The 15,367-nt window shown below is 34.4% G+C and overlaps 3 protein-coding genes across 8 annotated transcripts; 2 read left to right on the top strand and 1 right to left on the bottom strand.

The window, feature by feature from the left end:
• Positions 1-1,520: 1,520 nt before the first annotated feature.
• On the bottom strand, positions 1,521-5,225 carry LOC138939732 (uncharacterized protein KIAA2013 homolog). 2 transcript variants are annotated; one of them, XM_070307827.1, is made up of 8 exons: positions 4,928-5,225; positions 4,148-4,750; positions 3,289-3,760; positions 2,975-3,212; positions 2,659-2,897; positions 2,357-2,584; positions 1,941-2,215; positions 1,521-1,859 (listed from the first exon to the last, which is right to left on the bottom strand). In XM_070307827.1, the coding sequence occupies exons 2-8, from the start codon at positions 4,326-4,328 to the stop codon at positions 1,672-1,674; spliced, it is 1,821 nt and encodes a 606-aa protein (XP_070163928.1). In that variant the 5' UTR covers positions 4,329-4,750; positions 4,928-5,225; the 3' UTR covers positions 1,521-1,671. The 2 variants fall into 2 exon arrangements, with proteins under 2 accessions (XP_070163928.1, XP_070163927.1); XM_070307826.1 differs by having other exon boundaries at positions 4,148-5,225.
• Positions 4,901-11,785, top strand: LOC138939731 (TBC1 domain family member 25). Of its 4 annotated transcripts, none has more exons than XM_070307821.1 (10): positions 4,901-5,427; positions 5,928-6,140; positions 6,554-6,663; positions 7,151-7,246; positions 7,354-7,519; positions 7,823-8,522; positions 8,667-9,054; positions 9,309-9,623; positions 9,713-10,135; positions 10,307-11,785. In XM_070307821.1, the coding sequence occupies exons 2-10, from the start codon at positions 6,099-6,101 to the stop codon at positions 10,758-10,760; spliced, it is 2,694 nt and encodes an 897-aa protein (XP_070163922.1). In that variant the 5' UTR covers positions 4,901-5,427; positions 5,928-6,098; the 3' UTR covers positions 10,761-11,785. The 4 variants fall into 4 exon arrangements, with proteins under 4 accessions (XP_070163922.1, XP_070163925.1, XP_070163924.1 ...); XM_070307824.1 differs by having other exon boundaries at positions 4,902-5,427; positions 7,865-8,522; XM_070307823.1 differs by having other exon boundaries at positions 4,902-5,427; positions 9,713-10,129.
• A 785-nt stretch (positions 11,786-12,570) lies between these two features.
• LOC138939742 (growth hormone-inducible transmembrane protein) lies at positions 12,571-14,891 on the top strand. Of its 2 annotated transcripts, none has more exons than XM_070307848.1 (5): positions 12,571-12,696; positions 12,888-13,138; positions 13,299-13,410; positions 13,727-14,335; positions 14,659-14,891. In XM_070307848.1, the coding sequence occupies exons 2-5, from the start codon at positions 12,931-12,933 to the stop codon at positions 14,744-14,746; spliced, it is 1,017 nt and encodes a 338-aa protein (XP_070163949.1). In that variant the 5' UTR covers positions 12,571-12,696; positions 12,888-12,930; the 3' UTR covers positions 14,747-14,891. The 2 variants fall into 2 exon arrangements, with proteins under 2 accessions (XP_070163949.1, XP_070163950.1); XM_070307849.1 differs by lacking the exon at positions 12,571-12,696 and adding an exon at positions 12,706-12,805.
• The last annotated feature ends 476 nt before the right edge of the window (positions 14,892-15,367 follow it).

Raw genomic sequence — 15,367 nt, 5'->3', positions numbered from 1 at the left:
ATATCACTGTCAACTCATTTCGTTTGTCATCTCAAGCAACTATGAATTCCTTAAAAAAGTTTGCTCCCATTATTAATCCTCGCTGAATAATAATGGACAAAGTTCCGAATGTTACTTTTTCATTTGCAAAATATATATTCTATATGCAAGTAAATAAGCAATTTTTAGCAAAATAATAAATATTATTTCTCTTTTAATAATTCTTCACACGTTGATTTAAAAATTTCAGAAATTATTTTGCGTTCGAAATTACCCGATTCTACAATAAACATTTCATACTTTTTCAAATCTTTTAAAAGAATTAATTTTGAATATCTAAATATATATATTTTCTTTACATATACTTTAAAATAATCCGCGTATATGTATTTATAATACATATTACAACAATCTAAGATGAATACTTTATCTTTTTTCAATGATATTTTCTATAATAAAATAAAAGATCATTCATTGACCGCGTTTATTAGATATATATTTCTGTAAAATGAGGACTGATAAGATTTTAATCTTTTATCAGTTATCGTTCACACACATCATTTTATCAACGACGACTTTAATGATAGCAATCATTTACAAAAATTCTGGGATATTCAACCACATTTATTATCTTGCCGTTAAACGAATATCATTCAGCATAGACCTCTCAATCAATATTCATCCTACGTTGTTAGTTGTTAGTTGTTATATATTAATTATGTACGCGTTCACATTTATGTTATAGCGTAATTTATTATACATTTAACATATTCTATAATAAATGTTGTCAACACAAATCATTTTCATAATCAGCATTATAAATGGGGCTGATAAATTTTAGAACCTCTTCCTTTTATCACATTATATCCAATCATCCCAACAAAAAGCTCTAAAACACGAGCTGCAAGTAAACTCTGGTGGATTTTAAATGCTCAATCAAAAATATAATCAATGAGAAAAGAATTATCAATAATGAATTAAGTGAAGATCTGGATCTGTTCTAATTAAGTTCGGGATTATATACGAGTGATGAAAATGCTGCAAATATCAGTAGCCATTTTAAGCAGCACATCCAAAATTTTTAAGAAAAGCGATTGCTGCATATCGGTCATTCATTATTTCAATTGTCTAATTCAAAATAGGAAGAAATAGGAATTGTGCAAAAACTGGTTACAGAGAAATGGAAATTATACAAATATTAATAAAAAAAAATTTAATAATTTGCTTTAATTTGTATAATCTCTATTATAAAGGAGATTGAATTAGAGGATTTTATAGAATCATCAAATTATACATGTATAGCATTTTCACTTTCTTTCTCTCTATATATATAAATATAAAATACATATCTTTACAATGTATTATTGAATCAAATAAAAACTAAATAGTCACTTTTAACGCTAAATATGCAGCAAAAATAACGTTTTACTTGATTCTGAACCACGTTAAAAAAAATAATTTGTTACAATTGCACATGTAATATATATATATATATTCATTATGTAATTATGTAATTATTTCTATAAAAATATGATTTATACATTATACATATGCATCCGTATCACTTGAAAAATGATCAGCTCACTACATACATCACTTAAAAAAATATATGTATATGTATGTGTATACATTACAACAATATACATATTTACACATCGCGGTAATTAGGGGAGAAAATTATATACAATTATATTATGGTTTATTATATCGGACTCTCTGCCGATCCTGATGGCTATAATACTCGTTACAAATTAACTTACATAGAAACAGATGGAACACAATTATCAGAAAACATATGCTCACCCAGAATAAAGTGGGCAAACCTCCAAGTTGATGTCCGTGTTTATGCAAGGCCATCACTTGATGATCATGTGCCGGTGCTGAAATCAAAAAGAAAAAGAAGAATATATATTCATTAGCTCTTAAATAATTAATGTCTATGTCAACTTCTTTTAACATACCATCGTCCACTTCGTGTACATGTAAAGCATTGCGAAGATCTTGCATATGTTGGTGATCAGATGTTATATAAAGTATTGCGGTTAGTGGTTTTGTTAACTTGACAGGAAAATTTGTATACATCTGACCGAGAGGTACTGGCGCATCCAAACAGCCAGCATCACATCCGAAATAAACGCTATCGCTCTTGTCCAAAGCTACTCCTAATATTGCACGGTTATCCTCACCGACTGTTACGGATATATTCACATGCGTTAAATTTCCATAACTTATGCGCCTGAAAGAAACATAATTCTAATTTAAAAGATATTGTATTATATATATTTCATTAAATCGCATTTTCTCGATATAATCTATTATTTAATTATTTTTTAGTTATATCTAGTTTAGTTGAGTATAATATATAGATAAAACATACTTAAACAAGTAGTCGCGATGAAGATACTGAGGATCGATATTGAATTCAAGATGTTGATTACTAAATCTCAGACTACCGAGACTCAGCACGATTGCTTGCTGTACAGCCGCTGGACCACCAGTCACTAAATGATGGCAGCCTTGTTTTTCTAAAGTTATCAACCATGCCTCGACTATCTCATTTACAGCTTCGATGGAAGATGTGTCTTTCCACAAGCGGGGAGCGTCTCTATATAAGTAAGAAATTTATGTAACAATAAATATGTAATAATTGTTTTAAAAGCTAACTTTAATTATGCTTACAAGGTATGATGACCTCTATAGCAGCCCTCGTTCATGGCAATATTTTTCTCCACATCTTGAGCACTTCGCGATACCTGAGATAGGACATAATACATAGTAGAATTTATTTTGTGGCCGTTAATAACACCATCGGCCTTGGAGTCACTTATCCTCAAACTTGTATACCAATAACTTTGCCAAAGATTCACATGCTCCTCTCTCAAGTTTCGTTGCTGGCGTGCAAGCGCCTTTTTCATTAACTATGTACAATAAAAAATATATAATAATATATATATTTCTCTCAACATTAAATTTAAAAAGTCTTTTGTTTGCTTACATCAATCGCCTTCTTCTTAGTGGTATCGCGTTCGATATGGTACTGTTCGGAAGAGATCGGCTCACTGTATTGAATACTCGATAAGAATTCCAATTTGACGGAACTGCGCGCTTTCACTTGAACCGTTTTAGGTGGAACTTTGTAAATTATCGATATGACTATTATCTTGTTGGAATTGGGCACTGGTACAAATCCAGACACGAGAGTATACTCGTGATTAAACCCATCTACCTGAATCCTAACATTAAGAAGTGAATGTTAATAGACAAAATAAGTGTTAATAAATTTTTATTTAACTCTAAAATAATGTTTACTTAATGGGCTCTATGTGGGAATTACTCCAATGAGTGGATTCCTGTGGCTTCAATGGCACCTCTTGAGAGAGCGAAAATGGATTGGAAACTTTTATAGATTGCACTAAAATCCCCTCAAGACCTCTATGAGCATAATACTGAAAGTCTATGTAATATCCTTCTCTAAGGCACTGATACTTATAAACAATTCCGTTTGTAAAATGAACAATGGTAGCTTCTCGATAAAAACCATCCTTGGGTATAGAATGCGAGATCAATGGTTGCCACTGTACAGGCAGCAAAAGTGCTCTTCCATGCTTAATATACAGCCAGCCTTCTGGAGAAACGGGAACCCCAAAGACACCATTGCCAATATATGGCAGGTAAGAATATTCATTCTCTTTAGATGGATTGTGCAGAATATTTGCGTTATACTCAATAGCATCAAAATAAAAACTGGCTAGCCTCTCGTTTATACAGTGATCCTCAAACGCTATGGAAAAATGCATAAATTAATATTTCTGTGATATTCATTGAAGGTTGTAGAAATTCTTAATTGTAATGTAACAGGGAGACAATTCTATTTAAATATATTTATATATAGCATAATTTTAAAATAGATTCAAAAAAATTAGAAAATGCACTTTCCTCTACAAAGAAAGATTGTTTTGTATAGCATATTTTTTATCATATCTAATTTTTACATGTATGCATATATAAAGAAAGCAATTTACATTCGAATAAAAAAGTAATACATTGCAAAGTAATGTACTGTTTACATAAATATCTTTCATGTATAGGGATCTCTGGACACGCCAACTTAATAATTAATTCTGATATGATATGATAAGATATCGGCTTCTGAAACTGATAAAATTACCTTCTATGGGTTCCCTAGCGGTGGAGAAGAGCCATTGCGCGAAGGATGGACCGAAATACAGCAGCAAGCCGCCGCAAACCAGGACAATCAGCAGAATCTTACGATAGGAGTAATTGCCGTCCAGGAGACGACGTACGCGCTTACCGAACTCGCGGCCATCCAGCATACCGCCGGTTCTCATTATGAGAGTTTTCACGAGCCGGTAAAGCGCGTGTATCCTCAAGTATCCTTGGTGATTCGGTCGTCGAACCGACGACGATGGTGGACATAACCTGGATCGTGATCGTCGAAATAAATCACCGACAAGATCTCGTTTCCATTCTATAAGAATCGCTCTCGATCCTTCCGCGAATTACGCGAATGCATAAATATATAACCGCGCGGAATATCAGGGTGCGTTATCAGAAGCCATATGAAGCGATGTAAACAACACGATAACCGGTTCTTCGCATCAGCTGATGAATAGACCATGCGATATGCGATCCCGCCTTGTGGCTCTATAGATCGTGCTTACTTTTCTCCGCTATCATTCATCAATAGAGTGTGTGCTTATTTCTTTAACTTCGTATTCTGTTCCATGTATATACATATATATATCTATATCTATATACAAATGTCAAAAAGAATTTTTTTTTTTAATTTAAAATTTTTTTTTATATATTATCCGCGCAGTTAAAAAGATTCGGGTTAAATATATATATGTTATAGGTTATAAATTATTTAGAAAAAGAAATAGATAAAAAAATATTTTAGAAAGATAGAAAAGAAAAGATCAAGAACATGTTGCATTTTGAAGGATAGCTTCTCGATATTTCTGCGAGGTCGTGTATTGTATTCCGTGGAACGGGGTGATGAAGCGCGACGCCTCGCTCCTGTCACAGACGCAAAAATCGAACAGTTCGTTCGGCGAACGCGCGACTGACGTTTCTAACGTTGTAACGGAGCTGTCACGTCGGCGTTACGTCGACGACAACGTAGGGCAATAAAGACTGGCTGAAGATCGAAGCTTTGGCGGCAAAATCTGCTTTAGTCTTCCCCGCTACCCAAGATTTCATCGATCATCGTCGAGGTCGACCTCCCGCATCGCACCGATCGCGGATCGCGTCTACTCCTTACAGATATATATGTATATATATATATATATACTTACATGATTACCCTGAAAACGAGTAATTAGGCGAGTTAGAAAGCGAGCACACGAGTATGACCCGTTGTGGTGAAGAATGTATTATACACTCCGGTGTGCACACCGTGGATTGAATATACACAGCCTAATCGCAGTAATTATTAATAATGATCATAGTCTTTGTTAATCGAGGACGGAAAGTGTCAAATAATTCTGATGAATCGATAAGAGTAATAAAGAATAAATAATAATAAGAAATTTAATTATAGTGACGTTATTGCATATTGTAATATGCTCTATTATAGCAAAGAATAAAATTTATTGTTCCATCTGTTTTCACTAATTATAATAAACATTATATGTGTGCTACAAGAAAATACATTCTTTTAGTTTGTAATCATATTAAAAATAAAATTTTCCAATCTCGATTAGCAAAATTTTGAATATATTTAATATTTTGTTGTATAATAATATGCGGTTGAAAATAATATCTCATAATTTATTATTGTGTGTTATTTATACATGTTTTATTGTCAATTATATTGTAGAAATAAGTGCTCTATTTTGAGACAAAAAATTTTTTCTTTTTAATATATTACCTTATCATGTTAATTACGGCGGTGCTATTTTGAACTTGCGCTATCAATTTTTCAGATCAATCAGCTTTGCTACTACGACAGTTTTACTCAAATGTGATGAATACATTAATTATCAGTATATAGAAGAAATTGGAAGTTGCAATATGCAAGAATCATGATAGCTGGAGATCTATCGTGAAATATCACATTTATTTAAAGGAGGACCAATAAAGTATACAGTAGCAATATGTTTGGTTGTTCCAGGGAGGCTGTACGTGTCAAAGTTAAGGTATAATAGAATTTATTTCCTTCAATTCTCCATATTGAAACAATCAAATATTTTCTTTTAATAAGACAAGATAATAAAAAGAGAAGAAAAAGGTTTTTGTATAATTAATATACTGGTAGTTTAGACATTTGAGTGTGACAATATAAAATATAATAGTAAAGTACAATAGTATTTACGATAGTAATTATAGTAATTAAATCACATATGTGATATAGCTAATATCAAGACAACACAAAAAAATCAAAAAACATCTTAAAGATGTCTAAAGGATGATGAGATATTTGTAAGACATTTTTAGATATCTTTTAGGAACATATGTTATCTGGATATATAAATTAATCAAAAAGATATTGAAAAAAATATTAATCTATATATATCTTAATAATGCAATTTTTGTATTTTTCCCGCTTTAGAAGTATGAAACCAGACACCAACCTGAATACCGCAAATTTAGTGTGGATCCTCAAATAACATCAATAGAAGTACTGCAGAGTATACTCATCAAAGCTTTTGATATAAAAGGGTGAGTCACATTAATATTATACAATTTAATTATAATATTTAAATAATTCTATCATAATAGCAAAATTATAAGACGAAATGTTATGCTATATTCATAAACAAACTTTTTAAGAAAAAAAACTTTTGAAAAAAATAAGATAAATTAATTTATTAATACATGAATTGATTACAAAAAGTACATATATAAAATATTATAAGAAATAAATATTAATATTATAAAGATTAAATATTAATCTAATTAATAATGTATTCTAATAAAATGTAATTGCTTTTCTTTTCATTCATGATAAAATATAATTATTGATACATACACGTAATATTTTTTACTCTACTCAATCATTTATTTAGCAATACAAAATATCACATAATATGATACAAAAGAGCTTCTTTCTTGAAATACAAATGCGCAAATATCCTTGAATTTATCGTATTTGTCGCGTTGTGAAATATTAAGCAGAAGTGCCGTAAAAATCGCTCGCGTGCCGCAGGGAATTTACCGTTTCGTATCGAGCGATCGACGACTATGGCTCTGAGACGTATCTGTTCTTACTTTCGGACTGGGACTTGGACGCTGCGTTTATCAGGTGACCGACCAATTAATCGATTATCACAGATAATATTAAGCAGATATACGTGTATATCTCGATAACTATACACGAACACTTTTTAATCTACACATGAGTTTTTTTAGCGCGTCCGAGCCGTATCTTTATCTACAAGTAAACCTGAAACCTTTTGGTGAAACCGGAGACTGCGAATGTTACTGGGAGCAAAATGCACAGGAAGTTTCGACACGCCAGCAGGAAACTGGGTTTCCTTACAGAACTCCAAAGCTGCCTGGTCTTATAATGAATAAGGCAAGTGCCATTGCATCATTCATATCACTCAGCGAGGCAATTGAAGATATTTCACAAATGCTTAATATTTCTGCAGAAATATCATAAAGAATTAAATGCTAAAAATCAATTAATTATATAGTGAATATTTTTCACTCAATTAAAAATCACATACGAATTTTTATTATAATTAAAATTATTCTTATTTATTTATTTCATCTTTTATTATATTTTTCTTATTATTTCTCTAATTATTAAAGTTTCTTGTTATATTTTTATTTTATTTTATTATTTATTGTTTTGTTGTGATTATTTTTATTACAGTTGTTTGGTGTATCCTATCTCTCGTTTAATTTTTCGTCACAGATGGAAAAGACACTGAATATGGTGCAACGTGCGTTGGGTAACTTAGGCGAGGAATCGTCTCATCAGCAGAACGTTCATCCTCCTCGACCGCCGTTAACAGACGCTGAGTTTCGCCGATTTTTAGATCCGATCGGCCAAGTGGTGCACTCCAAAGATCTGAGAGCTGTTATCTACTTTGGCGGGATCGAACCCAGCTTGCGTAAAGTAGTTTGGAAACATATTCTAAATGTGTATCCGGAAGGGATGTCGGGTCGCGAGCGGATGGATTACATGAAGAGAAAGGCACAGGAATACCAAAATTTACGCGAACGGTGGCGCGTGCTAGTGCAAAAGGGTCAGAACATCGGCGATCTCGGCTATGTCACCGGTATGGTGAGGAAGGACGTCCTCAGAACGGATAGGCATCACAAGTTTTACGGCGGCTCAGACGACAATCAGAACACAGCGAGTCTTTTCAATATTTTAACGACGTACGCTTTAAATCACCCGAGTGTAAGTTACTGCCAGGGGATGAGCGACCTGGCCTCGCCCCTTCTCGTCACGATGCGAGACGAAGCTCAAGCCTATATTTGTCTCTGCGCCCTTATGAGAAGATTGAAGGACAACTTTATGCTCGACGGCATCGCCATGACCACCAAATTTGCTCATCTTGCGGAAGGTAAACAATTATTGAAAATGCATTTTGCGACTCATCTATTCTGTAAATTTTTGGTCTTATAGATAGAAATGTGTTTCACAATCTTCCATTTCCATAATTTCCTACAAACATATTATTGCATTGGCACTAATATTTTCCTTATAGGTCTCCAGCACTATGACCCCGACTTTTATGCGTACTTAAAGTCCCATCAAGCGGACGATCTGTTATTTTGCTATCGTTGGCTATTGTTGGAAATGAAACGTGAATTTGCACTGGATGATGCGCTTAGGATGCTCGAGGTTCTGTGGGCCGCTTTACCGGCGTCACCGCCAACCGGCGAGCTGAGTCTTGCCGAGGTGCCTTTTCCGCCACCGTCGCCGCCGCCGAGTCCGAACGTGAAACACATTCGTGAGAATGCGTATACTAAGGTCTGCGCTATCAGACGACAAAGTTCCTCGGCCAGTATCGCCGCTAGCATAAAACGAAGAACTCTCAGCACAGAGGACCCAACTCTGCAATCAGCTATCGAGGTTAACGGAGAATCGAAAAGGTTTCTTGTTTGCATAGTTGCATAATAATTGAAACTATAAAAATACGCTTTTCGAATAGAATATAAAGCTTATATGGATTCATGCAAGATGTAGATGAAGAAAGATTTAATAGAAATATCAGAAATATTCTCGTAGACAAACACTAATATACGAATAATCTCCGATTTTGCAACAAATAAAATTATTTTGTTTATTTTTTTCGCATTTGTTAATTAAAAGTTATGCATTTAATAACTTTATTATTTACTTTCAGATGCAATTCATCGTACGAAGCGTTTTCTGATTCGGAAAACGATTTAACCAATACCAAAAACAAAAAGAATACAGAGTCGACAGAAAAGTGCCTAAGTACAGATTCTATTCCAGTTAAATCGAAACGCTCGAATCTATTCGAATTGAAAGACAGATTGTCTGCCTCCAATAAAGAACAAATTAAAAACAATGAGCAAAGCGACCATTTTAGTGAAAAGAAATGTGCGCGAGTGGTAAAAAATTTGAACGAATTCTTGAATTTCACCAGCCTCAATCGTAGCAAAGTCACGCCAAGCGATGTCGAACCTGAACTGAGGTAATCATTTTTGATCAAGATATCCGTGGAAACTAAATCGTATTTTGTATAAATGGACGATTCGAAATTACTATATTTCGTCATTGTAGACGTGTCTCGAGTGAAAGCGGTGTCATCAGAGTGTTGAGGGACGAACCGAATTCGCCAGACGATTCCACGGATTTCTTTCCGATGACTACGTCGATGACTAGAGAGTTAAGACTGGAATTGGAATCACTGGATCGACAAGTGTTTGGACTTTCGCCGCCTAGCGAGCTACACTGCGATTGTGTTCTCTCGAAGAGAGAAAGTGACTTACCAGAGAGCGAAACCGAAACGGAATTAGCGAGGTGCAGTCCGGCGGCGGACGTTTTCGTATGGGAGAATCCGTTACACACATTACAACAGAAGCATCATCCTACGACTCCGGACGAGCAGGCGGAATTGGAGTATGACGGTGAAATTTTGGAAGATCAGAACGGCATAAAATCCGTCACGCCGATTAGATTGCTCAAATGTACCATTAGGTATATGTACGCACTTTAATCTATAAAGATTTATAAATAGATCTGAAAATTTTAATAAATAAAATTCAAATATGTAGATTAAAATCCTATCGTTAAAATTTCAAAAAAATCGGTCCTGATATATATAATGGCGAAGTACTTTACATTTTTTATCAAAGCGCTTTGTTCATTTTTCAGGTCCGAATCGGCATCGGACAGCGAAGGCACCGAGAGTTGGCATCAAAATCCATCTATATCGGAGAGCCCGACAAAACAGCAACAGCAGCAGCAGCAATCTATTCAAGAGCAATGTGAGGAGGCGACGGAGTTGACTAATCTCATACCCGCGGGAACGAGCGAGGATCAACTAGGTGAAAGCTCATTGCCGCCTCCGCATGAGTTCGGCGGCGGCAATCCCTTTTTGATGTTCCTATGTATCACACTTCTGCTGCAACATCGAGACTTTGTTATGCGCAATCAAATGGATTATAACGAGATGGCGATGCATTTCGACAAGATGATTCGCCGTCACAATGTGATCCGAGTGCTTAATCAGGCGAGACAACTGTTCGCTGGTTATCTTAGAAGACATTCGGCCTCATCTTCGGCCGGCTCGATTTCTACTAGCAAGCCGGACTGTTTGAATGTATAACTCTTCCCCAATTATCTTTTAAAAAATTATTATGTCATAATCACACACAGGCGACCTGAGATTTGAAAATTATTTCAGTCGAAAAATTGAATTACATATCACGGAAATTATGTCATCGAGTAACATTCCGAGGGATTAAGAGGACTCGAATTAGTTTATTACGTTGCTCTTCCGCTTGTGACATTCACGAGATGTCCACGATGTTTGTTGTAGATTCACAGTCGCGTTGCATAAGCAATGTCTCTAATTAATCATTTTTTTCTCTACCTTCTTTCTCATTTCAATATATATACATATATTTTAAATTATTAAGTAAAAATTATATATATACATTCAAAATAAATCCAAATCTAAACAACGAATAAATGATCAATATAACAAGAAAGCAATAAAGTAGCAACGTATCTATGTTATTTAAGAATTTTGAGATATTTTTTTCCATAAGTACATAATTTGTCCAAAGTTGAGGGAAAAGGCGATTAATCAGAGACAAAGTCCTAGCCCGTACTTATCTACCATTTTATAGCATCTGTGTACAAGACTTCTCTTATATTTCGTATAAAGGAATAGGAGACGATCTACTAGGATTCTATTTGGAAAGCTCTCAAAAGACAACGATCGGAAATTTAGTTAACGGCACGCGTAGTTACCGTTCTATCGTAACATTATTGCACATAATATCATGCATACGCGTTAACAAACCCTTTCTCGCTATATCTTGTAGAATTAAGTCCGCTTAGCGCAGCGTATTCGAGGAATATCTTGCGATCGCGTCATCCTCGAATGCGTTAAATATGTAAGATACATCATATTCTATTCTAGCAGAGCTGAATCTTACTTTGTTCTCAAACAGAATGCTTGGGAAACGACAATAAAGTGCATTTAATTTTATTGCTAATATTCTCATCGCTTTCCATTCATTCAGTTTTAATCCGCTGACGAATCATAGAGATTCTCTGAGATTTTTTTTTTTTTTTAAGCAAGTATATAAATAATATGTTTGCCTAATAGTTAAATGCGCTTGATATAACATCTATATTATTTAAGCAATATTTAAATTGCTGAAGATATATATAAAAACGGGAATAAATTATTGATAATACATATACTGTATGTAATAATTAGTAATCAATTTGAAAATTTATTCTTTTTAGTTATATTTCTTTTCTTTCCACTTTTAATTATTCTACATTAATTGTAAGTATAAATAATTTTCATTAAACATTTTTAATAGTGATAAATTACAAACTGTATTTATGGAAAAAACTAAAAAGTTCGTGCAAAGAGATACTTTCCAATTTTATGAATTTTTAATTCTAGAGGTAATTACCAAAATATTTTACATTTTTTACATTTTATTAATAATCAATAAATAATCAAAGAGAGTGAGTTATATTTATAAGATTAAAGTTTTTAAAGGCAAGTATTTTTTGATAGAGAGATTCATTAATCAATTAAAGAGTGATTAATAAATATTCGCATTCTAATTTAATTAGAAATTTCATAGGTTTACTTTGAAATATTTTGCTTTCAGTTTTGTCTTCTTATAACACGCATTGCAACTAATTATTAAATGTTTATCTGCACTTACTTCGATCTGTGAGAATGCATTCAAAAATCCTATCCGTAAATTAAAGTAGTATTTAATTGATCAATCAGGACCAGAAAGAACGAAAATTTCTTTATTCTAATTGGTCAATTCAATATTACTTTACCATACGAGTAGGATTTTCGAACACATCCTGATCGAGAAATTTCGGCGTGCGCATGACATATCGCGTAGCACGTGAGTCACACGTCACACACCGCTCGCGGTCGTTCTCGATCGATTGTCGCAAGTTGTAAGTCAAATTCGCGCAGTTTCGCATGCGCCACCTGACTGTGTTAACTTGTTTTGATCGGATTCGGGGAAACAATCGCATCACTATTGCGTCATGTGAGTAAATTACGAGAATTTTTGCAACATTTCCACGCACAGATCCCTACGAACGATCGCTTTCGTCTTCTTTCCGAGCCTTCAAAATTTCATCGTGAAACATTTCCATGTAAACTGTATTTTCGACGTATCATTATAGCGGTGTACCATATACGCGGTTGTAACGATACGCCCTTCTGTTTCATCCGCAGAGTTGTCAATAAATCACAGCCACAAGGATACCAAAGGATCAAGATGTTATTGGCAGCGAGGATCTGCCGAGCTGGTGTCTCGCCAGGGTTGACGTCGTTTGTCAGGACTCCGATCGTCCCGACAAAGCCGCAGTTCTCCAAAGGTCAAATCACGAGACTATTTGTTAACGATGGACGCAGCTCTTATACGAGGACCGCGAGGAGAAGAGCCACCATAAGAGAACAAGCGATGGAACCGGCTGGTGAAACCGGTAAGCCTAATATTTTCATCCTTAATATATCTATGTATGTGAGACTTGTACAAAATAATCTCATAACTGTCTTACTAACAGTAAGATCTCCTAAATAAGTTAAAAACATATATGCTTCTTATGTTTATACAATTTGTTGATTGTATATTTTTATTCGCAGCATTTAATATTGGAAAAGGAGCAATTGCCGGAGGAGCAGTGATAGGATTAGGTTCTCTTTGTTATTACGGATTGGGTCTTTCGTCACAACCAGGTGCCATAGATCACGCAAGGTATATAACTTGTAAATATTAAAAGCCATGCTCTAATTCTTTAGCATTCGGATGTTTAATAAAAATATAAGAAATTTATTATCGTAATTGAAGTTTGCGTCCGCTATAAATTGCAATGGTTGCTTTTTGATACAATTATATATATATATTGTCTCTCTATATTTTGTGATCTTGATATTTTTTATAGTTTCAAATCTAGTATCAATGCGAGAAGAATATGCGATTTACTCATATCCAAAACTTTTGATTAAATTCAAGTAAAATTAGATAAAACTAATGATAACGAGATGATATTTTGAATTACTTTCTGTCACAGCTTATGGCCACAATATGTCAAAGACAGAGTGAAATCTACTTACATGTATTTTGGTGCGTCCATCGCGGCTAGCGCGGCATCCGCGGCTATGTGCCTACGTTCTCCCGCCATGATGAACATGGTGATGCGTCAGGGATGGATCGCTCTAGGCGTAACATTGGCCGCAATGATCGGTAGCGGCATGGTTGTACAGGGACTTCCGTATAAGGAAGGATTCGGTGCCAAGCAAATAGCTTGGTTGGTACATACCGGCATCGTGGGTGCCGTTTTGGCACCTTTATCTCTCCTGGGTGGACCGTTGGTCCTCCGGGCGGCTTGGTACACCGCCGGTGTCGTCGGTGGTCTGTCAATGGTTGCCATATGTGCGCCTAGCGATAAGTTCTTGGCGATGGGCGGTCCGCTCGCTATCGGTTTAGGTGTGGTATTTGCCAGTTCGCTGGGTTCCATGTTTCTTCCACCTACGACCGTCCTCGGCTCAGGATTGCACTCCATAGCACTGTACGGCGGTCTCCTGCTGTTTTCCGGATTTCTACTCTACGACACGCAAAGGATTATCAAGCAGGCAGAAACGTACAACCATCAAGGCAGGCCGTACGATCCGATTAATAAGTAAGTAATTGAAGAGTATCCTATCCACACACACACACACACATCCACAAGATTATTGTATTGGAAAAAATTAATTTCTCTTCTATAGAAATAATAATATTAATAAAAGTGTTTTTTATACAAGAAAGATATATAATATGATCTTCAAATACTGATTTCAGATACTTTTTTTCCTGATTAAATAATTTTTTTTCTAACGATATATTTTCTGCATAAAACATGATCTATGAAATATCATTAGCTTTATCATACAAAATAATTTGTGCAGCTATATTTAAGAATTATTTTATTATATAGAATTAATAATATTTTTATTCTTGCAGCGCAATCTCGATTTATTTGGACACTATTAACATCTTTGTGCGAATTCTATCCATATTGGCCGGCGGTGGTGGTAATAGACGTAAATAGAAGAATATAGAATTCAAAGGTTAATAATGAGTGATATGATCATAAAAAATAATATATTATTATATAATATTTCAATTTAATCAATTTAATAACGAGTATAAATTGTACAGTTTTGAATCAAGATAAATAAATTTAAATATTTCAATATTGTGCTTATATATTTAGTATAAGTTATTTAAGCGGAGAAGAAGAATTGTTACACAATATATTACAATAACAGTCGATCGTGTTAAATGATATGACTCGCCAAGACATACCGTGCGGCCTCCTGCTGTTATTTAAGATACAAAAACGTCAGTATAGCGCTATAGGGCTATTAATTATATATCTTACTAATGATGAAATATATAAATTTTTCTAATCAGGTCTCACTGCTGCGCAAATCACTTCTCATCGGAATATTTTGGCGACAGTTTCTGCGGTTAGCGCTAAAAGCGTCTAGCTGTGTTATATTTATTTAGAGAGAGTATAAAGATAAAATTGTAAATTATTTATAAATGTAAACCAAATTTCCTAATATTTTTATTAATTCATTCACGGCAGGAAAAAGGGGCGGGGCGAAATTTGACGGGTGCGCAACAATATATCAGGTATCTCTCGGTTCCCTCATCGTCTCAAATC

This window comes from Polyergus mexicanus, unplaced genomic scaffold (assembly GCF_030449975.1).
Source record: "Polyergus mexicanus isolate NDT 795.1 unplaced genomic scaffold, iyPolMexi1.0 SCAF_15, whole genome shotgun sequence".
In the NCBI taxonomy this organism is placed as follows: Eukaryota; Metazoa; Arthropoda; class Insecta; order Hymenoptera; family Formicidae; genus Polyergus; species Polyergus mexicanus.
Note: the sequence above shows the minus strand (reverse complement) of the source record. Positions and strands in the feature narration are given on the sequence as shown.